This window comes from Lycium ferocissimum, chromosome 11, assembly GCF_029784015.1.
Source record: "Lycium ferocissimum isolate CSIRO_LF1 chromosome 11, AGI_CSIRO_Lferr_CH_V1, whole genome shotgun sequence".
NCBI lineage: Eukaryota > Viridiplantae > Streptophyta > Magnoliopsida > Solanales > Solanaceae > Lycium > Lycium ferocissimum.
Genome location: NC_081352.1, coordinates 51591348 through 51618427, shown reverse-complemented (window position 1 = coordinate 51618427; position 27080 = coordinate 51591348). Strand labels below are relative to the sequence as shown.

At 37.1% G+C, this 27080-nt stretch overlaps 2 protein-coding genes across 3 annotated transcripts; one reads left to right on the top strand and one right to left on the bottom strand.

Moving 5' to 3' along the window:
• The first annotated feature begins 1627 nt into the window (after positions 1-1627).
• Positions 1628-9167, top strand: LOC132036765 (pentatricopeptide repeat-containing protein At3g59040). The gene is made up of 7 exons (XM_059427145.1): positions 1628-1823; positions 3341-3653; positions 4063-4353; positions 5686-5934; positions 6415-6539; positions 7181-7279; positions 8393-9167. Exons 1-7 carry the CDS (start codon positions 1756-1758, stop codon positions 8985-8987), a joined length of 1740 nt encoding a protein of 579 aa, XP_059283128.1. The 5' UTR covers positions 1628-1755; the 3' UTR covers positions 8988-9167.
• A 3586-nt stretch (positions 9168-12753) lies between these two features.
• Positions 12754-20223, bottom strand: LOC132036760 (auxin response factor 6-like). Of its 2 annotated transcripts, none has more exons than XM_059427140.1 (14): positions 19605-20223; positions 19401-19513; positions 18509-18607; positions 18371-18427; positions 18140-18298; positions 17909-17993; positions 17317-17407; positions 16573-16737; positions 16376-16498; positions 15710-15785; positions 15409-15556; positions 14216-15324; positions 13880-14070; positions 12754-13220 (listed from the first exon to the last, which is right to left on the bottom strand). In XM_059427140.1, exons 1-14 carry the CDS (start codon positions 19645-19647, stop codon positions 13019-13021), a joined length of 2661 nt encoding a protein of 886 aa, XP_059283123.1. In that variant the 5' UTR covers positions 19648-20223; the 3' UTR covers positions 12754-13018. The 2 variants fall into 2 exon arrangements, with proteins under 2 accessions (XP_059283123.1, XP_059283121.1); XM_059427138.1 differs by having other exon boundaries at positions 19401-19519; positions 19605-20222.
• Positions 20224-27080: the final 6857 nt, after the last annotated feature.

Here is a 27080-nt window from a genome sequence, read left to right as displayed (position 1 = left end):
AGTAACCTCGGTTGTTGGAAAACATCAACAAAATTGCAAGCCTTTTTTTCGAAACAACAAGGAGAAGAAGAACAAAAACAATACCAAAAATCATAATTTCACAAACCCAATCACTATTTACAAAAACTCACAAACTCCCAACAAGTGCAACAAATACACGAAACTACAATAAAACAAACAACATTCAAGAAAAACCCATGCTCTTCTTCATCTTCTCTAACCAAAATCATCATTTTCACACTACGATTTCAAAACCCCTAGCTAGAGAACCAAGTGAAAAAAAAAAAAAGTTTACCTCGAGAATGAATAGAAGCAACAAGAATGGAGAGAGAGAGAATGAGCGAAGCAGAATGGAAAGAGAGAGAGGAATGAACAGCAAATGGTGGTCACCAGTTTTTGCGTAACTGAGAGAGAGAGAGAGCAGGATCGGAACCGCTTTTTTTTTTTTTTTGAAATAAGATGAACAAGTAGTTGGGATCGTGGGGAGTGGGTTGGATGGAGTTTTTGTATAATGTGTGTGGGTTGGAAGAAGTTTTTGTATAATGTGTATGGGCTTTTGTGTATTTTGTAAAAGATTATAAGTTTTAAAAAATTATAATTCCCAATTTTAGTTAATCACATTTTTTAAGACAAGTTTGACTTGTTGTTGGTCAAACCATACCATTTCTAATTATCGACTTTTTTGTCACCAAAACTTAAATCTTCCGACTAACTTTGTACTCCGACGAAATGAATTACACAAAAATTTCAGTCATTTCATATTTCTTTTTCTACTAAAACCACACTATCGCCGAACTTTCGACCATCAATCATGATAACCAATTCCATCTTCCCTCAACCAATTTGCCTTCAGAGCTCATTACTTTATTTTCACCCACTCCAATCAACCTTTAGTGGTCACGCCCCTATTTTTTTCATTAGTTTCATATCTAAGATTTATTTTTCCACACACCATCCCTCCATTACTAATCATAACTTCCACCACCACTCATCCATGCATAATAGTTTCTTCATGAAAATATCATTAACAAATTTTACACAACAAAATGAAGCTGATGAAGAATCATAAAAGAGTATTTGTTGTCTCTTCTCCTCCGTCATGATGCTTTTGGGCTATGACATGGAGGAATGTTTTGGGTTGCTGTGAAGCTGTGTTTTTGTATAATGTATCCCAATATAGCCACGTGACAAGTTTTTATTGCTAATCTAAATAATTAAATATTAGCAATTAATAATATTAAAAAGAAAAACATTCAAATTTGTTCTTATGGCAAAAAATTGTGCCAAATAACAAGAAGCATACGAATGAGCCAAACTTCTAATACAGTGTAAAGTTAAAAAAAAAGTCGCAAAGTACAAAAGCAAATCTGAACCTTTAGAAAAGCTTATGGTTTCATTAGTTTATCACATTATTTCAGGTGTTAAAAAAACAAAAAACAAAAAAAAAATCTGAACCTTTACCTTCTTCTTCTTTTTTTTTTTAAATTCAAAACTTAAAGTATGAAGTTACATTTTCGTGCACTAATGTTAGTCCACTTTAAAATTGTAAAATTGAGGAATATGTGGCTAACTTTAAAACTATTAGGCTAAAAATAGATAATTCTTGAAAAGCAAGTACCAAAAATGAACTTTAGGAAAGAAGAAATATCTGAAAAATATTATTGAATTATGAATATCCCTTTAACTCCATGAGCATTGGAGTCCTCTAGTGCCACCAAGCAGAAGGGAAGAAGCAAATAGTAAAGGTGGAAAGAAATGCCTCAAACAATGATGATTTTCCTCAAACCTTTCATTTCACCTCCATCTTCTTCTTCTCTTTGGAGGTCTGTTTTTCACTCTAAACAACAACCTTTAATTCTTGTTATTTACTTATGTCTCTTATCTTTTATGGGGCTCTTGATATTGTAAAGTACTAATAAAAATTTATATGTTCAAAGGGTATTATTGGGTCACCAATTTGGGCATTTTCTTGATTTGAAAAGGTTCATGCTAGGTGTAGAAAAGATTGAATATATCCCTTCTTTTTGTGTGTGTGTGTTTCTTTATTGGTTATGTTGTGGGTCTTGTTTGCTGATTCATTAGGGCTCTGCATGGTTAATTTTCTGTTTAGAACTGAACTTGTATGAAATAGTTGAGAAATGTTAAATTTGCCAAAATCTTATCTTTGAAGGTTTTATTGGGCAAACGATTTTATTGGCTCTATTTAATCAGAATAGTTGTTATAAATGATTCTTTTAGCTGTTATCTTTATTTTTACTACTGGCAAAGAAATATCTCCAAAAGAAAGATGAAAAAAAAAGAGACTAATTAGAGGTTTACTTATGTCTCTTATCTCTTGTGGGGTTGCTTGATTTTGTACAGTGATAAAATTTTATATGTTGAAAGGGTATTGGGTCACCAATTTGGGCATTTTCTTCATTTTTAAAGTGTTTATGCTAGGTGTAGAAAAGATTGAATATCTCTCTTTTTTTTATTTTTTATTTTTTTATATTGGGTATGTTGTGGGTTCTTGTTTGCTGGTTAGTTAGGGCTCTGCATGGTTTGTTTGCTGTTTAGTGTTGATTTTGTATGAAATAGTTGGGAAATGTTAAATTTGCCAAAAATCTTATCTTTGAAGATTTATTGGGTAAAAGATTTAATTTTTTTTCTTACTTTTAGCTGTTCACAGCGGGGCATTTAAAAAGTAATGTATTTGGACTCAGTGAAGGCCAAGTTATGGCTCTATTGAATCAGAGTAGCTGTGTGTTGGGTGGTTCTTGAATCTTATACCTGTTTCTTTTAGCTGTTACCTTTGTTTATTTTTGGTTGAATACATAGACAACCCTTAAACTTGTCAGTAAATTTCATTTAGACACTCGAATTATGTCGTGTTTCAATTGTGCACCCGAACACATGATAAACTGTTCCTATTAGATACTTCCGACTCATATTGAGAAAGTTTTTGTGCCTGTTCACAGGCGCCCCTAGCGTAAATAAGTTAATCACGTAAGGATGTTTCCTCCGTTAATTATACACAACAAGATTAATGGGGAACATGCATGAGGTTTTACGACTTACGACTTGTTGAGGCTAATAGGTATAATTAAAGGAGGTGACATATTTTAAGTGGTTAACTTGTCTTCATAATGAGCGCTTGAGAACACACGCAAAAGTTTTTTTTTTCTTCAAAATTTTGCAGTTTGTGCTATTTTGGTACCTATATGACTTATTACCATTTGCAACTCCATGTATGACAATTTTGTATTTCAAGGTTTGCCTGTGAATATCATTCTTAATATTTGGATTTGATTAATTCCATGTTGTGAACTTGTGTTTAGCAAAACCGTCATTTCTCATGCAGTAAAACAAATAGCCGTGAGAATTCATTGGATGCAAATGTTAAGATATGTAAAAGAGCAAAAGTGGTGTGTCAAGGCATGCTGGCGCCGAGAAAGTTCATGCAGAAGAGGAGAAAAGTAGAGGTTTTCAAGAGTGCAGAAGACGAAGCAGACCAGAAAAACTGGAGAAAAATGATGAATGAAATTGAAGAAACTGGCTCTGCTGTTTCGGTGTTGAGAGCCCAGAGGACCAAGAATCAGTCTCTTCCAAAGGACCTTGTTCTTGGAAGCTTGGTTAGATTTAAGCAGCTTAAGAAGTGGAACATTGTTAGTGAGGTTTGGACTCTTATCTCTAACATGTCATTTTTTTCTCATAGAAAATCTTTTTCCTTTTATATGGTGTAGATTCTGGGAGTTAGGTTTTAACAGTGGTGGTCTTCGATTGGGTATCTGGTCTCTGTATGCTTTTTCTTCTAAGAACTTGGGATTCATATGTTTTACCAAAAAGATTCAGTTCCTAAACTTAGCTGCTCAATTCTTCTATTGAATCTCAAGGATATATGTTGTGCTCTATTGATTTTTTTTTTCTCATCCGTTTAAATGGATTTAAAACCATTTAAAAATCAGATATTTGACATTTGAGGTTTTACTTTGGTTGTCTTCCTTATGCAGACTTTAGGCAATACTCATCTATGTAAACTTTGCTTCATGATTCTTTTTAGCTAATCTGTTGTTTCTGTTGTAGATTCTTGAATGGCTTCGAACTCAGCATTGGTGGGATTTTAATGAGATGGACTTTCTGATGCTTATTACAGCCTACGGGAAGGAAGGAGACTTCGGTAAAGCTGAAAGGATTTTAGGGTACATGAATAAGAAGGGGTATCCCGCAAATGTGATATCTCACACTGCTCTAATGGAGGCATATGGAAAAGGAGGTCAGTACAGTAAGGCAGAAGCGATATTTCGGAGAATGCAAACTTCAGGCCCTGAACCTTCTGCTATTACATACCAAATCATCCTCAAAATCTTTGTTGAGGTAATGTAGAAAACTATATAACGGAAGTAGATACACTTAAGGCGAATGATAATGGCTGAACACAACAATGAAATTTTCTGTATGCCATTGTACAACCAAAATTTTCTTGTTAATTGAATTGAGCATGTAGTATGACTCGGTTAGTAGGCTATTATATTTTGATTTATTGATTCATCCAGCTTTTAGAACAAATGATTTTGGAGAAGTTGATGTTGAGTGTGAAGTTGTAAACATAACGCTTGTGATCAGAGTTTTTTCTTTTAAGACTGATGACTTGCTGTGGATGCTTTGGAATGACAGAATCATGAATTTTATGTGCAAGATAGATCCAGTATCTTGCATGCCAAAACTATATAATGGAATCGGATTAATAGCAATCTGAAAACGAAAAATTGCTTGATCTTTGTTTAATAGGCAAAGGGTCCATCCGTAAGTTCCTTGACCATTATCTGGTAGAATGAGAAGAGAAGCTCGATAAAGTGGTATGGTTATAAATAAAATAAAAAAAGCTTGATAAAATGGAAGAACAGTGAATTAATCGCTGACTGATCAGATGGGATGTATTATTCTTTAACATCTTGTGTGACGAGTGTGCTGCTTGGTAATGATTCTGACAGAAGATCTGTGCATTTGGCTGAAGCTCCAGATCAAGATCGTTTATGAAATTCCTAATTTATTTATAAGAAAATTTACCATTAATGATATTTCTGTATGAATCTTTAGACAGTATAAAGGTTTTGATCTGGACATTTTATTTGTGCCAAATAGAATAATGCAGAGGAGTTGATTTAGCAGTTCAAAGAAGCACTTCGAGATGCAATTGTATTTGAAACCTTTGCTTGGTTTTCGAATAGCTGCTGATGCTGGTTTGGTAGTAAAGTAAAGCAAAATGTTGACCAAATGACCCGAGCACCCTTCATGCTTAAGGGCAGCCCGGTGCACTAAGCTCCCGCTGAGCACCCTTCATGCTTAACTAGCAATAAATAATCAAGAAGATTGAGAAAATGTAGTAGCGAATGTCATTTCTTTGATAACTATAGAATCTTGTTCTGCTCTCAATTTTATATTTTGAGAAACCATATCTCCGAATATCAAAGGATTATTGACTGGTAATAAAAACAGCAATGATAGATAAGAAAGCAGTAGTTCTACATGCAGCGCTTATGTGGGATAAAAGATGTTTAGATTAACTTAAGACTTCAAGGAAAAAATTTGATCCTCTAGTTCCTTCATTCATTTATATAAAGTTGCTCAGTTATCCCACTGTGGATCTCTGTGCCTAAACTGGTTTCCGAAAGTTTAAGCATCTTGCTAATGAAGGAGTTAATGCAGGGTGACAAATTTGATGAAGCTCAAGAAGTCTTTGACACCCTTATGGATATGGATGCACCTCCTCTAAAACCAGACCAGAAAATGTTCCACATGATGATCTATATGTATAAGAAGGCAGGAAAATATGACAAAGCTCGTCATCTATTTTCTTTGATGTCCGAGCGAGGAGTTCCACAAAATACGGTTACTTACAACAGTTTGATGTCGTTTGAGACTAACTACAAGGAGGTTGCAAACATTTATGATCAGGTAACTAGCAAATTATTTATAGGTTCTTTTTTTTGTTCTGGACATGATCATTAGGTATGCCGGAACAACTCCTTAAGTGCTTGTTATATCTCTTCCTATCAAAAAATTGTTTTTTATGCTATTATAGGTTTGTTTCCCTCAGCAGTTAGCATATAGTTCTCTGTATTACTCCGTGATGCAATAATAGTATTACAGTGCGTTTTCAATTTGAGATATTAGTGGTCTTTTAAGAACCTCATATTCTTGCTAATTTCTTCTAAGGTTTTGACACTTAATTTTTCTGTGTCACAAATAGTTTGTTGTAACTTGTTTCATACAAGAAATAATTGAATTAGTTTGTTGTAACATAGTTGCTTCAAGAACTTATTGAAAATAAAATGAACCTGTAGGGGCTTAAGCCCATTGCCGACATAATTTGTGCTTTTAGTTTTGTATTTATAATGACTTGATTAGCATTTTGGCGCAAATGCCTATTTTTAGATGCAAAGAGCGGGTCTTCAACCTGATGTTGTTAGCTATGCACTGCTCATTAGTGCATATGGAAAGGCTAGAAGAGAAGAGGAGGCACTAGCTGTTTTTGAGGAAATGCTTGATGCTGGTGTCAGGTATTTAGTTCTTTACACCATTGATTATCCAAGCATTTTACATTGTTTTCCTTTCCTTCAGCTTCCTTATTTCCTATACCAAAAGTTAATACTCTGCATCAAAACATGGTTCTCTACATAACACACCCAGTCAGCTATTCGAATAGGATCAATTCATTTTGATCTTTCAAACATCTGGAACTAATTTCACATGATCAATTACTTATTTCTGAATGTGTGCCATTTCATCAACTGGCGAAAGCATGTTTAACATATTTTATCCATTTTCCTTGTCCTAATGATAGATGGGACACATTCTATCTCCAGTGAAAATCCACTTTTCAGAAAGATAAACAATCAACTTTCTTGTTGGCATTCGTGCTCTGACTGAAACTTAAACATCTAGGTCAGGGTTTCTTGTTCAATGGAATTTGTTTTATTTTCTGTACTAGCGCCCACAAGAGAGCACCAGAATCTGGTAGAAGTGATGTGTTTAAGCCAGATATTTTTACTGATTCAGCAAGAGTAACTCAACTTCAGAGACATATGTTCTCCGTCTCCGTGCAAGATGACATTATCTTGCTATGTATGTTTTGAAGCCAGTCACTGCGTTCTCTTATCCTTTAATTACAAGGTTATATGAGGTCACCTCTTTTTTTCAGGCCAACACAGAAATCTTACAACATCTTGCTAGATGCATTTGCAATCTCAGGAATGGTGGAACAAGCCCGGACTGTCTTCAAAAGCATGCGGAGAGACAGGTAACTTCTTGTTTACGTTTCCTATCCTTTGCTTCACTTCTTTTGTGGTCCAACAATCTGCACCCCTCCTTAACCTGCATTTTCCTATATTTTCGCTCCTCTGCAGCTACCAAATCCTGGGATGCTTGGGCATAAACAAGACTTCACATAATCTTATAACCGCGTTAAAAGTTCTTCACGTGCTAACTGTTTCGAAAATAACTCATGCTAGCATTTTTCTGACACACACTTCTTAGTACAAGTGGATTTTCAGCTTGAGGACCTGTCATGTAAAGTGAAGTTCTTGTTAAAAGCTAACAATGTTTATGATTGATTTGTTTGGTTTTTGTTTCTGTTAATGTGCATAAAATAATTTTTTTATCTTTGGCACAAAAACGAGTTTAGTTCAACAATTATTGGCCCAAAGCATCAAAATCCTGAAGTTGACATGATGGTCTGCACTTCCACTCCTTTACCCAAAGCAACAACGACGACGACATACCCAGTATAGTCCCACCAGGTGGGGTCTGGGGAGGGTAGAGTGTACGCAGATCTTACCCTACCTTGTGGTAGGGAGGCTGTTTCCGGTAGAGTCTTGGCTCAATGAGAGATGAAAAGGCAGATGTAATATGGGCAGTAACAATAGCAAGATAATAAGATAAACAAAGTGAAAGAAATAATCAGGTAGTACTAGAGATCTAAGAATAAGCAAACGTAAAAGTAATACTGATACTCCTGGTACGGAAAAAAATCTGCGCGGCAACCTGCTAAACCTCTACTGTTAGAATCCAGGGAGAACCACACCCCAAAAGCTAGCTATTGAGGTGGGAGAGCCCAAGGCTATATAAACCCCATATTTACACATAGTAGTACCGGTGTGGGACATAACATCTACCCTGATACTCGACCTCCACACCCTCATAGCAAAGGTCATGTCCTCGGTAAGCTAAAACTGCGCCATATCCTGCCTAAATACTCCTTTACCCTTGAAGGGGGGAAAAGGAAAAAGGAATAAGTACAAATCTAGTGGCTTAAATTCGCCAACTCAATTACTTGAGGATCTGTCAATGACTGCTTAACCTAACCAAGGAGCCCATTCTCAAGTAGACTTTTGATTTCTGTCTTTCCTTGCAGATGTAGTCCTGACCTTTGCTCATACACAACGATGCTATCAGCTTATATTAATGCACCGGATATGGAGGGTGCTGAGAAATTTTTCAGAAGAATAGAGGTAGATGGATTGGAGCCGAATGTTGTTACATATGGCACACTGATTAAGGGATATGCAAAAATAAATGACCTCGAAAAGATGATGGAGAAATATGAAGAAATGCGGGTCCAGGGTATCAAGGCTAACCAAACTATCTTCACCACAATCATGGACGCGTATGGTAAGAACAAAGATTTTGGCAGTGCTGTTGCTTGGTTCAATGAGATGGCATCTTCCGGTGTCTCTCCTGATCAAAAAGCAAAGAACATTCTTTTGGCCTTGGCGAAAACATCAGAAGAACAGATAGAAGCTAAGCAAATCACGGGATGTGCTAACGAGCTTATAGTTGACAGAATTCCCAATAACATCGATAATAATGACGAAGACGACTACGGCGATGATGATGGAAGTGGTGATGATGAAGATTATGATGATGACAATGATGCAAAAGAGAGCATTTTGTTAGGAGAAAAATTGGATCAGCTAATAATTAGCGGTAGTGCTGCATCTCAAACGTAAGAAAGTAATGCAAAATGAACCTAGAAATTTTGTAAATCTTTGTAGTCTTCCTAGTTTATATTATTATTCTTCCCCTCCCTTTTGTATCTTAGAAATCAAATCTGGAACTTCAATGAATTGTAACTTTGAAAAACAAGCAATAGGTTAACAATATCATGCTACGTGCTCATGTTCTTGGTATCATGCATCTGTATGAGACGAGGGGAGTAACTATCCTTCCAACTTTAGTCAGTTCAAATACGAAAGTCGTATTGCAATATGATCCACTTTTGTCCAATCTATATCATTGGGGAGTAACCATCCTTCCAACTTTAGTCAATTCTAGAGTTTATGAGTGAATTTATGCTGTTAACATTTACAGCTGGTGAAGGAGTGGGCAAGAATCTGACATTGTTAAATTCAGAATTGGGAGTAAACTTGTTACATGTAGTTATCTTGGCAATACAATAGCTTTACTTGAAGACTTGGGTGTGTTAGGTACAAAGGAAAATGTTCTTGGGGGAAAATGATTTTCAGAAAAATAAATGGCTTTCTTACTAATTTTCTTATGTATATAATCTAGACAACTACTATGGGGGTGGGTGGAGGTGGTGGGTGTTGGTGGAGGGGGAGGATGGTTGGGATAGGGGTGGGTGAAGATAAGGTGTAAGGGTTGGGAGGAGACAAATGTAAAATGCCACTTGTGAAAACAATTGGGTATAATTCATTTTTCTCATTTTTAAGGAACTTATTTTTTTAGAGAAAATATTTTTTAAAAATTTTGACCAACCGAGCATGAGAAAATTGAAAAATATTTTCCTCCATACTGGAGACACCTTGAAGTTATTAGTTTGTCTTAAAGTTTGAAAAGTCTTCTTCTCAATCTAATAAAGGTTCAAACCCCATGAATTTTTCTAAAATTTGAACGACACAGTTCAAACTCTATGAATGTTTTCTGAAGTTTGAATTTGAAATGTCTCCTTGAACTGATAAAGGTTCAAAAACTCCATGAATGTTTCCTGGAGTTTGAACTGTCACAATTCATGCTCCAAGAAAGTGTGAATTACAACAATTTGAACTCCAGTAACATTTCATTTTTTAGCTACGTTATCGCACCAGTAAACAGCTAATTTGAACAATTTTAAAATGATGACTAAGTATTAATTAGTGGTCTGAAAAGTGATTATTTATCCATTGCACTGGTTTGCTTCACACGGTTAGTCGTTAGGAGAATGACAGCAGAACAACCAATCAACATAGAAAAACATAGTTTTCGTTTATATTTTTCCCTTTAAAGCAATCATACGCTCATCATGAAATTTTGCCCTCACCTCCCTGGTCCTTAAAACAATGTTAAAACTCAGCAAATAGGTTTAAAAAATGTTAAAACAACATAGTTGAGTTTGTGTTTTGAAAAGCGTTAGTAATAGTTGAGGTGTGTACAAACTAAAGTGATAGTTCGGGAGATTCGCACACCTGATAGTTTAGGTAAGAGACTGCACACCTGATAGTTCAGGCATTTTTTTTACCATTATCTCAACGTAATGGTGTATAAGTAGTTTCTGATTGCTTCCGAGTTTCTCGTTTAGTCGCATAACTTACTAAATCAGTTGACTACTTTTTCTTTTAACTCTTCCCTTATATTCTTCTAAGTTCTAGCTAATTGTATCAGTAAATTAGCTCTCCTTTTTTTTTTTTTCTAGTAAGAAACATCAATTTTATTGCAAGTTAGTTTAATGACATGGTATGTTGGTACTAAAGAATTTAATTTCTGAATCTAGAAGAAAAGTCTATACTTTAGGTTCATCTAGCATCTGTTGGAAGTATTCAATTGCCTACGATGGAATTACTTAATTGGAGCACGTTTGACCTTTTTCTTGTGCTTATTTTTATGTTGTGGCTTAAACTAAATATGAATCAAATTTTTTTTCAGCAAAATCAGTGTTTTACACATTATCAAATAAGCATTTTCAAATTGCCTCTCTACCCAACCACAAAAGGAAAACAAAAATGGCCAAAAACTGTTTCAAGATTGACATCTCTAGACCAAACGGTTCAGGGTGAAATCCCTGTCCAAGTATGATTATGCGTCCAATTCCCATATTGGCATTTTTGTGTTTAAGAGTGTCTTTTCCTTGGTCCATTATGATATTTGGGGTCCAAATAGAGTCACTTCAACCTTAGGATTTCGCTAGATATTTTGTCACTTTCATTAATGATTATTCAAGATGCACTTGGATTTTCTTAATGAAAGACTGTTCTAAGTTATTTTCTATATTTAAGAGTTTTTGTGCTGAAATACAAAATCAGTTTGACGTCTCTATTCGTGTCTTTCATAGTGATAATGCCTTAGAATATTTGTCCCCCAGTTTCAGCGATTTATGACTGACCAAGGAATTATTCATCAGGCATCTTGTTCATACACTCCTTAGTAGAGAGGGAGAATAGGCACTTCATTGAGACTGCTAGCACTCTTCTCATTCAATCTCATGTTCCGCTGCGTTTTTTAGACAATGCAATTCTCACATCTTGCTATTAAATTAATCGGATCTAACGTACGTAAATAGGTACAATTGCTAGGCAGGAACATTTCACCCTTTTTCTTCTCTTCCTTCGAAGAGGAGAAAACGTGGATAAAACCAGACAGTTGTAGTTGATATTTTCGTTTATTCATACAAGAAGTTAAATGAGATTTGAGATATCAATTAGAAAAATTATCTCAAGATGCAGCAGCTTCAAAAGTTCTTTTGAAATTTGTTTAAAGTCTTTGATTGCTGACGTTTGATTGCTGATGCTCTACCAAACTAAGCTTATTAATTATCCTGCACATGCAACCACATGACTATGGGGCACAACTATCAATTTTTCTCAACCTAGAGCAACTTGTTAATTTTGATAAATATTTTATGAAGACATGAATTAATTAATTAGCCAAGTCCTTTTTTCTTTTATTAATTAAATTATTAAAGAGACTAATGTTCTCTTTATAAAAAAATAGCGTGGGCTGATCACTTTTTGGCTATTTTATGTTATTTAATCATTGTTTGTAATGTAATTTAAAAATATAAGTTTTCGTTTACAAAGACCTTTTTGTTCTTATCTTCTTTACTTGATGGCTGGAGAGACCTGCTTCTTTATCGTCTTTGTGTTTTTCAAATATTAGGATGTTTTCTTGGAGTTCAGATCTTCTAATTGTAAAATTCTAGCACAAGAAACTGAAGTTACGACACTTTTATATGTGAAACTTCAATATAGAATGTGGAGTTCGAATTTCTACAAGAGTAACTTCAGAACTAGCACGCACCCAATGATTTATTATTATCTACTAATTTTATTAGTAAATTAGCTCTCTTCATTTTTTCCAGTCAGAAACATCAATTTTATTGCAAGTTAGTTTTATGACATGGTACGTTGTTACTAATCGAGCATCTCTTGGAAGCGTTCAATTACCCACTATGGAATTACTTGAAACAAGTTTGTCCTACTGTTTTATTCATTTATATTGGGCTTAAATGAAATATGAATTGATAGGAATCACATGTGACTTAATTTTGTCTCAGCAAAGTCATGGTTTTACACTTCATTATCAAATAAGAATTTTCCAATTGCCTCCCCCCTGAAACAAAAAGGTAAACAAAAATTGAAAAAAAAATTAACTGTTTTAAGGTTGATATCTCAAGACCAAAAGGATGTCCCTAATAATTAATCTTACCCTCCCAAATATATCGTAAATGGGCATTTAATCTAAAAAAGAACGACAAAAAGTACGCAGAGTACAATTTATGCATCCAGCAAAATTACAATCATGGCTACTACTAATAAGATATTCCTGAGTTGATCACTAGAAGGTAGTTCCACAGGCTTATCAATAATAATTTACAATGTAATTATCTGGGATACAAGCTACAAATGAAACTTGGCCCTTGTCTTTAGGTTGAAAAGATACATGACATTTTGACACAACAGGGTACAAAAAAAATTTGCAGACATTAACCAAGGGCAACAGCAACTATATAGTACACAAATTATCTTAGGCAGGTCACTATTGGTAATTAGTAGTCGAGTGACCCTAATGGTATCCCGTTCATAGTATTTCGGGAGCCCTTCTGGTTCATATAGTCATCACATCCATTGACGTTGCTAGGAAGCCTCTGCGCTTGGACGCCATTTGGAAGATCAAGGCCTTCTTTCCCCATCTGTTGCACTTGAAATGGAGAAAGTATCTTGATGTACCAAACATTGTTCAAAAACTCCCTGAAGCGAGACAGAGAGGTCAAAACATCAAAACAAGGACGAACTAGTCGTACTAAAATAAATACACATGAAAAAAATACATGCAAGTGCATATATAACCCAATACGTTAGATATACTCATCAAAAGGAAAAAATTCTTGAGATGTCACTTAGCAATGAAGAATTTCAAAATGAAGCAAAATGGATAGAGAGGATTCATATAGCTGTTCTGATAGGGATTGATGCGTAGAATCAACAGTCCCCCCCCCCCCTCTTTCCTTTTTTTGCAATAACAATTGCATCGGGGCCAATTTTGTATGCACTTTGACTAATATATCAGGTGCCTACAATCTTCCACCAACACAAACAGTGGATAATTCTACCCATCAAGACTTCGACCGATGAACATAAATCACTATTTTTTTTTTGCCACCTCCACAGGGATTTGAACCTTGAATCCCCATAATCCATTGGAGTCAGCACAGCAGAAGACTGATTTTAAAAGGTGGCAAGATGGAAATATCATATACATCTAAAAACTCACAATTTGAATATGCATGGATTCTAGAACTATAATTCGACCAGCCCCTCCCCCCGAAACGGGAAAAAAATAAAAAGAGCTGGGGGGAGGAGGTTATGGTAGCAAGCCTGTAAAAGAAAGGAAGTGATCGGATTCTTACTGCCAAGGATCGTCACCGAGGAGGAGAACATCATTCTCTCGGTCAACAAATACAAGCTGCCAGCCTGATCTCTCAGGGTCCTCCAACAAGCCTTCTAGCCCAAACATGCGAGCAAGCTCGCTTCGAAGTTCGTGATAGCTGCTAAATTTGGAGATATCAAGTGACCGTCCAAAGGACCCTGATTTGTGAACCTGCCAGACACATGCAAGTGTGAGACAATATAATACTGCAGAATATTCCCTTTTTGAAAGCTTTAAACTAAACAGAGTTTGCCTATGCAATTTTCAGAGAACAAAAGGTGAATTGTATATCAAACAAGCTTTCTTAGAAGCTCACCTTCACAAAGGTTCTATTATTTGGGTTTGCTTGGTCCCCATTTTCAGAGGACTGCAAGAAACCTGATTCATCTACACAACTTGAAGTTGTCATGTCTGAGTTAAGGGGATACTCGTTGCCCACAGTACTAGTGAAGGTAGAGGTAGTATAAGGAATAGATAAAGATCCATTGTCACCATTATTACCCTTCATGTTGGACATACCGTTCTGCAGTATGTTCAAAGAGTCTGTAAATCCATAGAGTCCATTGCTTTGGCTATCTTCTACTCTATAATCAGAAAAAGATTCTCTGCCAGGAAAAGGTGGCAACAAAGAGGAAAGATCTGAGACCTTAGTCACATCCTCAGGCTGGGGCACAGCGAATGAAGTAACCCGAGAAGGGAGCTGAGATTCGAGAGCAATTCGCTTTGATGATGAGGACGAAGACACTAGAGGGTGATTCTCATGCATGTTCAGGACAGCAGATGCTCCATCACGAGAAAATGAACTCAACAGACTTTGCATAGAAGGATTACTAGATGCATTGACATGGTTACCCAGCATATCAGAAAATGTTTGTTGGGAACCAGTTGAACTTAAGGCTTGCAAGTGAGAAAGCTGAGGCTGCGTAGCCGAAGTCATCTGAGAGAGACTGGAGATGCCCTTGGTTTGCTGCTGATGTTGAAACTGCGAGTTCACATCTTGGTGCTGCTGAAGCTGTGGCTGCTGCAGCAATTGCTGGTGATCATTATAATTTTGACGGCGCTGCAATTGTTGCTGGAGCATCTGTGCCTGAGATATTAACTGGTTTTCTGAGAAGCCTTGTATCAGATTTTGCTGTGAATGAGAAGGCTGTTGCAACATCTGACTCTGACTCAAAGACGCTGAACTGCCAGGGATACCTTGTTGGAACTGCATAAGGGATTGGTTTGCAAGTTTAGATGGATCTAGTGCTGCCATTGTTTGCAGAATGTCAGGTTGCAAACCTAACATAGAAGCATCAATTCTTGGCTGCATAAACGGAGTAACACCAAATCCCTGGAAATTAAGCGACTGCATCCCCTGATTTCCCATGTCACCATGCAGCCATGAGAGTGGAGAATTCATAGTCATATCACCATTAGGGAAACCTGAGGTAAACGAACCAGTGAAATTTAGAACTCAACCAAATTAATCTTGTTTCCCAGGGCAATAATAGCAAGCAGAAACCTTACCAGGGAGAGAAGGTAGTCCAGATGGCCAAGGCCGCTTTAGCCTAAGGGAGAAAGGAGAAGGATACATAGGAAAAGTTGTGAGAGGTTCAATTTCCCACAGCGAAACTCTGGGCTGCCTCTCTCCAGCAGTTGATTCATCCCATCCAACCTGCAACAACAGGACCAGGTACAAAAGAATATAATTATATACAAAAGGCATCAATAGGCTCATGAAAAATTATAAATTTATACCAAGATGCACGTAGCATTTAGTTTATCTATTACTTTATAGTTTATCAAAACCACCTGTTTTAAGACTAACCTTGACGGATCGCCAATGTGAATTTGGCCAACGAACAGGATCTAAATCACTGATGCCAGTAATTGTGCCCATGTACCTAAATCCAAAGATATTTACATGATCAAAGTGTGCATATGAGTGTGTGTGTCTGTCTCTCTCTCTCTCTCTGTGTGTGTGTGTGTGAGAGAGAGAGAGAGAGTTGAGGAAGCTTGCAGCAAGTCAGAATCAATTTTCCACGCTGCTAGCAATGTAAAATTTAAAACACTACAGTTTTCACGAAATTTGGTGTTATACAATTTTCACGAAATTTGGTGTTCCTAAGTCAAAGAAAACCAATTATTTCAGTAGACGAACCAAACAGTCATATTTGGCAACTCCAATGCATCCTTCAAAATGAACTCAAAATCACCACTTAAGATTGGGAATTATGTCCATTATAAACTCAAATGAGAGAGGTTGCCATATCTTGATCTCCTAAGTTTCTTTTCTCTTCCTACAAGAACTTCAGGAAGGCACCTTAACATAGCTTGACTTCAAACCCAAGCTCTAACGAATGTTTTTTAACTACCCACCAAACTCTGCCCTTTTTACATAGATGTCCCTCCCTTTTACTAGTGGCTCAGCAAGTCAACTTGTCATTCAAATTACTTTAAATTGCACGTGGAAGTCCAAGAAGATAAGACCTACCTACGGACACTCGATTCTTCTGTTTCAAACAGCATCCGGAACCTCATACCAACAGAAATTCGAGTATGATACACTGCTTTAGCATACTTGGCAAGAGGTATGACAAACTCTGATGGACTAGCCCTGAAATTATGAAGCTAAAATGTTAAATGTGACTCAACTTTCTTAGCAAATGAAACAAAAGAAACAACTTTTACCTTGGATTATAAAATATTGTAAAGCGGCTATTAGTTGCAGCTGCATGAGCCGCTGCAGCTAGGAGACCAATGTGCATGCTATCACTTGACAAAACTGAAGAAGGCATGACAGTTTGAGGACGATTAGCACGTCGAATCCCCAAAAGCAATTGATTATTTTCATTCCTGATAAGAGGCAACGGTACTTTAGCACGGTTAAAATCTCAAGGAATTGAGAGGGTGAAATGAGAGTAAGTTCCTTCAATTGCAAATGATTATCCAACTAATTACTGTCAAATCGCCGAAATGATGCAGGCTCACAGCCACGTTACCCCAAATAAGAAGAATGCATGTCACTGATAAAAGTCACTGACATAAAAAGAATGAAATCAATTCTAAATTCGTGAAGATTCTCAATGAGGGGGACTAAAGATAGTTTCCCAGCAATCAATGTTTAGCTTTTCACAACTGCATAATGCAGGCATGTAGAAATTAAATGCATTCCAAGATTCTAAAGGGAGGAGTACATGGATAAGCATAACAAACACCACAGAACCACACACTCATGCAGCCCATCAAAGCAGACAGAGCATATTAAGATATTTCAGCAGCTGGCTTAGCAAGCAACACAATATGGTTAAATATGATTCTGCACTGAAAATATGAATACAATTTATCTGTGAAAATATAAATCATTTGAAAGTTTTGGATGGTGGAGCGGAATCTTATGAAGAGATAATAGAAGGTACAGAAAACATCTTTTACCAGATAAAGATGACCGCATCGCCTGCAACAAGTCTCTTTGCACTTACAAAGACACTCCATCCTGTTGTCAATAGATGCCTTTTTGGTTGGCCTAAACATGAGAAACAATTAGTGCCGGTAATGCTTATGGCCATTTTCATAAATCAAAACATGGCAAGTAACCCAAGAGTTTGCAATGATTTTAAAATCACTCCTTCCACCTCAAAATAAAAGATGCAAAAGCTGAAACAGGCAAAGCAGAATTCCTCAAGGCCCTTATAAGGACAATGTAAAGAAGAATTCGCCCCTGCATAAGGTGTCGTACTGACAACCTCACTTGTCTAGAAAATCTGCCTCCCAGAACTAAGGTCACTCATCCACCGGCCTACTGTGTGTGTAGATATTCTTTTGGGGTTGAATTGGAAGGACAAGTCAGTAATCATGATGAGGATAAACATCTCAGCTCAATGTTGCGACTTTAAAGTTCATATTCTGCAGTAGACAAAAAACCTAATCTCGAGCTAGAATTTTCTCTTCTTTCAGTTGCATTTGGATCATGAAACAAACTACCGAACACTAACTCCCTTTAAGCTCTGACTGCACAGAAACTCACCACGAAAAATATGCCGGAATTTCCATTCATTCCCATGTAGATCTTTTGCAATCAACTCTTGACAGGGTGGCTGCTGAGAGTAATCCTGCCAGAGCAAGACACATTCATCATGAGCTGGCTAAACACCATCGAGCACTAGAAGCATACTACAGAATCCAATCCTGATGAGACATAACAAAGAAAAAGACAAAGAAAACCAAGATGCTGATGGGTTCTGTTGAAGGGACCTACAAGAGGGGGGAAAACTTTTTCTGCTGCTCGGCGGGGAACAGAGAATCCACCATGAGTACTGGTGTCACTTGCCGTCAAAGTTTTGCAGAAATAGTTGGTTGGTTGTTTACTCGGGATGCCAAGTTCTGCTGGAAGCAGGCACACATCCTTTTGCTCTTGCTACATAGAGTAGGTCCATTAGCACAAAATTATTAGTAAAACTGATTTGAAAAAAGATAGGAAGTGACATACTGCACTTAGTGGCTGCAATGTCATTTGAGCATATACTTCATCAGTCTCAACATCTGCCTGTAATTTAAAAACTGTTTAGAATACTTTGACAGAAAGGTACATAAATATCACACCACAGCCAGGAAAAAACAAACTTACATGCATTGTCAGGTTGTGAAGCTGACAAATTAGTTGGGGTGGTAAACCAGGATAATTAGGTATATGAGCATCTACTTCCTTGTTTGTCGAGGCGGCCACCTGTAAAATTTCAGTTAGATTAAAGGCGTCCAAAACTCAAGTCCATAAAAAAGGGCAGCCTGGTGCACTAAGCTCCTAAGCTCCTGCTATGCGCGGGGTCCGGGAAAGGGCCGGACCACAAGGGTCTATCATACGCAGCCTTACCGTGCATCCAGGGCTCAAACTCCCGGTCACATGGCAACAACTTTACCAGTTACACCAAGGCTCCCCTTCCAAAACTCAAGTCCATGTTTCATGGAAAAAACTCTGGGAGCTACTTAGGGTGTGTTTTGTGTGGAGGAAAACATTCTCCACAAACATTTTCTCTAGGAAAACAAGTTCCTTAAAAACGAGGAAAATGACTTCTCTAATGGAAGTAGGAAAAACAAGTTCCATAAGTGACATTCCAAGTTCGTTGTTCCTACCCAACTCCCAACCCTTGACTATCCCACCACCCGCCACCCTCGAACTCCCACTCCCACCACATCCCACGAACATAGTGTGTTGCTAGATTGCATTAATGCTCTTGGGATAATATTTTTTGATTACTTACTAAACATTAGAAAATAAGTAAGAAACTCACTTTCCAAGAAAACATTTTTCTTCATACCAAACACACCCAAAGAATGTGTCACAAAAAAAATCAGTTTGCTAAAATTTTATAGAGAATTCAATGGCTAACGGCATAAAAAACAGCAGTATACTATATTTAGCCACTAACAAACAACCAAAGTAAAGGTGCAACCTTGACCAACCATATCAAACACCTGAACTTCAATGAGCTACATTGTGAACTACAATATCTACTACTCACCTGCTCACTATGCCCTTGAGGAAAATACACCACTCTACTTCCTACAGGTGGAAGCGAAACTAGTGGTCCTGCACACGCGTGCCACAGCTCGGAATTCAAACATTTCTTCTCCCCTGCTCCTACAATTAAACATAAAACATACTCATTAATCACTACAAACAAATGCTCAACTTCAAGTAAGGAATAACAAACAAACTAACTAACCTTCCTCAGGCTGAGGATTGAACCCAGATGATGATACCCTCATTCCAGCAAATCAACTAACAAACTATCAAGCAACTACTTTTTCACTACTTAAGCCCAAAAAAACAAAAAGGGTAGCACCAAAAAATACAAAAAACTCCAAAAAAATGTAAACTTTGGAACTAACACAACCCCCACCCCCCACCCCAAGCAAAAACCAAGCAACAAGAAACCATATTTCTCATCCAAACCCAACTCCACAACTAAACACCACCATCAAGAACTGCTTCATACTTGTCCCAGATCTTCAATTACTCACAAAAAAAAAATCAAGAAACACACAAAACTACAACAAACCCTAAATACCCTTTTCTTGAAAGAAGCAACAGATCTTGAAGTTAACAAGTAAAACCTGAAACCCTTAAGTAAAGCTAAGTAAGTAAGTAGAGCAAACAGTAGTAAAAGAAACAACTTTATGGCAACTTCAAGATCTCTAGAGAGAGTGAGAGCAGCTCAAGTAGGCTATTCAGTAGATCTCCTAAGCTGTACTTTTTTCTTTTCTTTTTATTTGAGTGATTGGATTTTCTTTTCACATATTGAAAGCTACAGAAGAAAGAGAAGGAAAGAGAAAAAAAAAAGTAAAGGGGGACCCCAAGAATTTAAGGAAGCTTATAGAAGTGAAGATTGTGAAATGCTGTAAAGTTTGGGAACTGTTCTTTCACACTCGTTTTGGAATTGCCAATGAACAAGAGTTAATGGTAAAAAAAAGAGAGCCCCGCACTTTTCTAACCCAAAAATAAATTTTTGGAATCAAACTAACTCATTAAAAAAAAAATCCTAAATAGACTTTACGCACAGATTATATGCGTAAAAGGATCAAAGTGTACATTTACACTTTAGTCCTTTCACGCACAGATTCTGTGCGTGAAGTGGCTTCGCCCCCCCCCCCTCCCCCACCCCGACCTCCATTCTTTGAAAATCAAACTCAATTAAGCTTTTTTTCATACTTTGACCGAAAATTAGTAACGTTTCAAAACACCAGAATATAAATATTTTATATAGAACTTAATATTTTTTTCGTGTATAATAATATCGACTCATTACATCAAGTATACCTATACATTTAGATCGTCGTTTTAGAGGTTGTAAAGTGCTCCGAAGTAAGTTTGAAAACTTGTTATACATATACATTTAGATCATTGTTATAGGGTTCTAATTAATTATGGACGTCGCACGAGTTATTATTAATCGACAATAAATACTAAAATAATTAATTATCATTAAAACAATAATACCCAAAAATATATAGAATATTAACATAAAATGTACATTTTATTGACAAATATACAATCTCCAAGCGCCAAGAATCCTCCTAACCCCACCACCCTCACTATCATCGTGGATCCTCTTTCCTCCTCTCAATGGCAGGATGATTTATGGCATGATTACCCTTTCTTCCCTTCTTCAGGCCCTGGGTGAAAACATGCTTCCTGTGGGAGACGGCGGCGGTCTCCATCTGAGTAGCCTCAGTAGATGCCTCAGGAGATGACTCAATCGGAGGAGCGGGACCACGGTGAGCAAGAATGAACCCGAAATAACATATAAACAATTATTTAATAAATTATTTTTTTGTAAAAAAACAAACCCGTGTGTCGACTCGGCCTCACGAGATGGGCCGGTCGAGGCTCCTTAGTCGGCTCCTCAACGATCTCCCGAGCGCTACCGGAGCCGTAGCTAGAGGTGGAGACGGTCAACTCGAACGGGCGGAGACGGGTCCACAGGCGCAGAAGAATGAACCTATAATATATGTAAATAATTTAGTTTAGATTAATAAAATAATTAATTAATACATTATTTTATTGTAAAAAAATAAACATGTGTGTCGACGGGCTCCTGAGATGGCATATGAGAGGGCTCCTGAGCGGTTCGCGGAGCCGGAGATGCAGATGGTGCCGTAGGCCCGGCTGTAGAACGAAGAAAGTAGTCATCAAAAATAATATCCAAGTCCTTATTTCCGTCTCCCATATGTAGATCACCAACTGGCACCTGCTGAAATGATGACCAAGGTTCATAAGGTGGGACCATCTCTGGCGTATATCCGGGTCTCTATGAAGTCGACGGCTCGAAGAAGAAGTCGACGAGATATGCGTGCCGACGGAGCCTAACGGCTATATCGTCGAGCTCATCTACCAGACCTCCCGGGCACCGACCACCTCTCGCCGGATCACCTGCGCTAGCCCGACCACCTCTATCCCCCCGCCCACCTGTCCCGCCCCTACCACCCGGGAACACCCTCCGGGTACATCCTCATCGACACGATGCCACTCCCCGTGCCTCGTGTCATACCAGTGTCGGTAGATGAACTATTCGTCGCATATGCCGCTATCCGGGGTCAGTGGACTCCGTAAGCGGAATGTTCTCATGGCGTATCATCAGAGTCATCCATAGCTGCATATATTTGCAAATTTTAAGAATTGAATAAATTCATAAAGTAATACATAATAAGACGACGATTGAAGAAACTTACCAGCGCCTCATACGCTCCCGAGGCGATGCATATCCTCGGCCCGTCGGACGCGGCGTCGAGGGTTCGGGCAATCGGAGCGAGTGATATGCATGTACCACGTCGTGTACTCGTGGACAGTGTCACGTCCGACCGCCGCAGTCGTCATCCTCGCGTTCCGTGCATCGACTTCCCCGGTGCATACACGCGCGCCGCCGTGCCGCCGTTTGTCGATCGAACGCTCGTCCCTGGTGTAGTGGGTGTGCTCCCAATGTGTAGTCGCGAGTATGTTCTGCACATGCCCAAACTGCCATAATACGCGATCGGGTGCGTGATACTCAACGATGTCCATATGGATCAATGGACACCGTGCGGATCCGCGTGTGCTCCGACCTACAAAACGCCGACCGACCCAAAATCTGATCATATGGCGTCCATATGAAAGCCTATAAAAGGAATTCAACCAGTTAACAATGAAAGACTAACAAAAATAACAAACTAATGTTAAATAAAAAAAACTTACCTCGGGCGCTGTCATGCAGTCTAACTGACCCCTAAACGGGAGAATGACATAGTGCGTCTCCACACCTCTGGTACGGCCTCGCGACATCTCCGCGCGTATGGCATATCCTCAACAACATAGTCATCGGGAAGGTGAGCAGCTATGGGCTGAAAAGGTCTCAACCTAGTCCACACCCAAATCTGTCATAGTCATTAAAAAAATTATTTATCAGTCGTCGTTTCGAAAAAATATATTTAGTGTTTTATCTACACACACTTAAATATATTACACGAGAAGAGGGCTAAATGCGGCGACCTCAAGCCTCTCGCCCCAGAGGCTCGATCAAACCTTCCGTACATGTAAGCCGGGACGACGACACCCCCAACTATAACATCCTGGGTCTAAGTCCTCAATAAAGAGCAGATACCTAATGCTCATATCCGCGACCCGACATGTTCGGGAACACGATGCCCCGAATATGATGAGAAGATATAAGCAAGCACTTCGGTCAACATCAACCTTAGGCGTCGCCTCTCTGATCGGATGCTGCAGATCTACGAGGCGCAAGTGAGCATGGAGGGAGAACCGCAACAACCGACTCCGTCCACGCATATCCCCTACAAAGAGGCTCGAAACCACGAGCCTAGCCAACTCCCGGCGATACGCAACATCTCTCGGAGGCTCCACTCTATACAATGCCTGTCCATCAATATGTAGACTATAAATCACCTCGACATCTTGCAGGGTGATAGTATCCTCGCCAGTGAGGAGATGAAATGTATAGGTCTCCGGTCGCCAGCGCTCAATCATGGCCGTCACTAGAGCCCTATCGTGCACAAGCTGACCAACCTCGATGCACCGCTAGAATCGCCCCGACGTAGTATATCCATGACTCGGGGATGTGGGGGAATAACATCTAGAATATCCCATGCTGACTCCCCCGCACGGGTACGGACCACTCTACTAGAGGATACCGTGCATCCCATACATACCGGGACCTAACGCTCATGTAGATAAAGTACCCTCGTTGTCGAAGGGTCCCGCTCCACGGTGGTGTCCGTCTATTTTAGGCATTTTAAATTAATCATTAATACATAAAGTAAGGATTAAAGTGATATATTTTTTACGCATTTTAAATTAATCATTATTTTTTTAATTAATCTCTAATACGTAGAATTAGTTATGTATTCTTTATCGAGAAATTATATAAAGGATTGAATCCTAAACTAAGGATTTTCAATTTCTAATTAGCAAATAAATAAATTAACAATTAAAGATATAAAGATTAATAATTAACAAATCAAAAAATTAACAATTAGCTAGCAAACAATTAGCATATAATTAATAAATAAACAATTAACTAACTAATCAAATAATAAAAAATTAATTAGCATATAATTGTTAAATAAACAATTAACTAACTAATCAAATAATTAACAAATAAACAATTGGCTTAACAAAAACTAAATAAATAATTAGCTAGTCTAACAATTAAAATAACTAATCTAACAATTACCAAATACTAAATAAACAACTAATAAACAATTAACAAATTAACAACAAATAAACAAATAAAAAAAATAAAAAAACGGGCTGAAAACAGCCCTTTTGCGCACAAAAAAAGTGCGTAAATTTTTTTTTTTTGTCCATATCCACACAATAGTAATGCTTAGGTTAATAAATAAACAATTAACAAATTAACAAATGAACAAAAAAAAAATGAAAAACGGGCTGAAAAACAGCCCTTTTGCGCAAAAAAAAAAGGGCGTAAAAGTTTTTTTTTGTCCATATCCCCACAATAGTAATGCTTAGGTTAATAATGTAATAGAAAAATCGTAGTGAAATACCTAGATTGAAGCTTTGATTTTGAGTTTTAATGAATTATACGCTTATTGCAAAAACTTATTCCTGTACTTCAATATACCACTTTTGGGTTGGAAATCAACAAGAAAACGATGTTTTTGATCGCGTGGGACCTCGGAAAGGGACCTTTAATGGCAGATTTTTTTTATTTTTTTTTGAATTCGGGGGGACCAGTGGGGAAGAAGAAGGGCCGATATATCTGGCCCTTTTATGCACAAATTCTGTGCGTAAAAGGACTTTAGTGTAAAACTACACTTTGGTCCTTTTACGCACAAAATCTATGCTTAAAGCCTATTTACATTCTTTTTTTTTTTTTTAATGGGTTATTTTGGTTACAAAAATTTATTTTTGGGTTACAAAAGTCTTGCTCCCTAAAAAACAAAGTATCACTTTTTTACAAGTTTCCCTTTTTTATAATGTTTACTTTTTTTTTTTTTTGGTCTTTCAAAAATTACCTCTCTACCTTCCAAGATAGAATTAATGTCTGCATACAGTTTGCCCTCTACAAACTCCACTTATTAAATTACACCGAGTATGTTATTGTTGTATCAATTATTTCTTTTCTCCTATGTGAAGTTTTGAACTATACTAGATATACATTAAAGCACATCTGAGTTTAAGCATGTATGAAACCACACTTCGATATTTTCCGCCTAAACTATTAACATCTACTCAACTAGATGTCTTTAATACATGGTTTTAAAAATAATAAAAATCCATAATTGATAAAAGTATTTTTATTACAAAATTACCCCTATAGCTTATTTTCCTCCCACTTTAATTCTTGTTTTAATTTCGCACTTCGATATTTATATTGAGATTTGATTAAATTTGAATTCACCTCAAACAGCTCCATATTTTAGGACTAAAAGGTTTCCTAACAAAAACAATTGTATGTCTTCGGCACGAACACAAAACATTTAGTATTCACTAATAAAAAAAAATTCATGACTTTAATATACTAGCAAGATTTCTTGATAACTTTTGAGTAAAATGTTGTTTTAAAGAACTAAAACCTTGTCATATATGCTAACCGGTAATGGTAATTTGACTTTTGTATCACAATCATGATTCATGAGTATTCGTGTCATTTTATATGATGGATAAAGTTTAAAAAGAGAAAAAAAAATTGGCATACATTTCTAGTACGTTAAAACATTTAGTCTATAATATGGTATGCATTTTAATTTTTTATATACACGTTATTAAGTATAAAATGAAAAAATTAAATTAAAAAAATACACATTAGATATCAATCTTTTCTAAACAAACTAATAAAAAAATATCCCATAAAATAAAATATAGAAAGCAATGATTTTTGAATTATTATTCATTATTCATAATACCTAGGGATGGCAAGCGGTGCGGGGCATAGTGGCGGAGCTAGAAATTTTGGTAAGGTTGTTCAAATGTTGACGAATGTATAATTTTTTTCCGATGAATGAGTGCAACAAATTTTTTTTTTCAACATCTGCACACTGGCCTAAAAATTTATATACGGTCCATTTGATTTCGCAAGTTATTCTTGATAAACTTCATTGCTAGAAAAAACTTATGGTGATTACAGTTTCAAATGACAACAACATACCCAGTGTACGTAATCCCACAAGTGGAGAACAACAAGGGGCATTCCGAGAATGTTACAAAGCGAGAGATAACGACTAATTAATATTCTTTGGAAAAAAAAAAAGAAAAAAAAAAAGAGAACAAAATTGGATAATTAAAATGTTCACAGAAGTAATTAAAAATGAAAAGAGAACAAAATAAGTGGTTGCTAACTTGCTATTAGATCTCGTAGTCTTCTTTTCTAGGAAATAGCAAGGAAAGAAGAAAGTTTGTTAAGCCTTCAACAAATGAGTCCAACTTAACTCCAAACCAACATAGGAATAAACCAAATGCAAATCATAACTCAAATACAAATAAGTTTAGTCGAAACATGGAAGAAAATAAGTGCAAATACAAATCAACCAAGTAGTTTAAGACATTGTTTGTATGTTTCTTTTAAAGAAAGAAAGCCAGATACGGTTGCAAGTTTTTAAACCACGACTTTAGGTAAAATTCAACGCCCTTTACCTCTAAGCTCTCTATCTCAATTATTTTAAGGGTGTTCAAAATTTAATTTACATCCAATTAACTATCATATCTAATTCATATACTAGTACCATTTTCCAGCCAAGGGTGTGCAGGTGACCACCCTTGGCCATGAGTGGCTCCGCCACTGACGGGGCAGGGTGGGCCTGGGGCAACCCCGTACCCGTGAAGACTTAATCTGCACCGCACCGCCACCCACATAGCAAAAATTTATGTTTTCAACCGGCCTCGCACCGCCCTGCATAAACTCGCCTTGAACCGTCCCGCATTAACTTTTTAGTTTCATTCTAAGTAGTGTTAATTAATTTATATTGTTATTGTGATTTTTATTAAAATAGTTATTACATTTGATTAATCTTGCACAATATTCACACTTAAAGCTTGTGTACAGTTTCTTTTCCGGTTTTTCTCAATCACTAGCTTCTGTTTTTTTTTTTTTTTTTAGTTCTTATCTGCAGTCATTCGTTTTGATGGGGATAAGCAGTTTTTGTATTTTTTATTCTTTAGTTACAAATTTTTTTAATGCCTACTGGGAAAA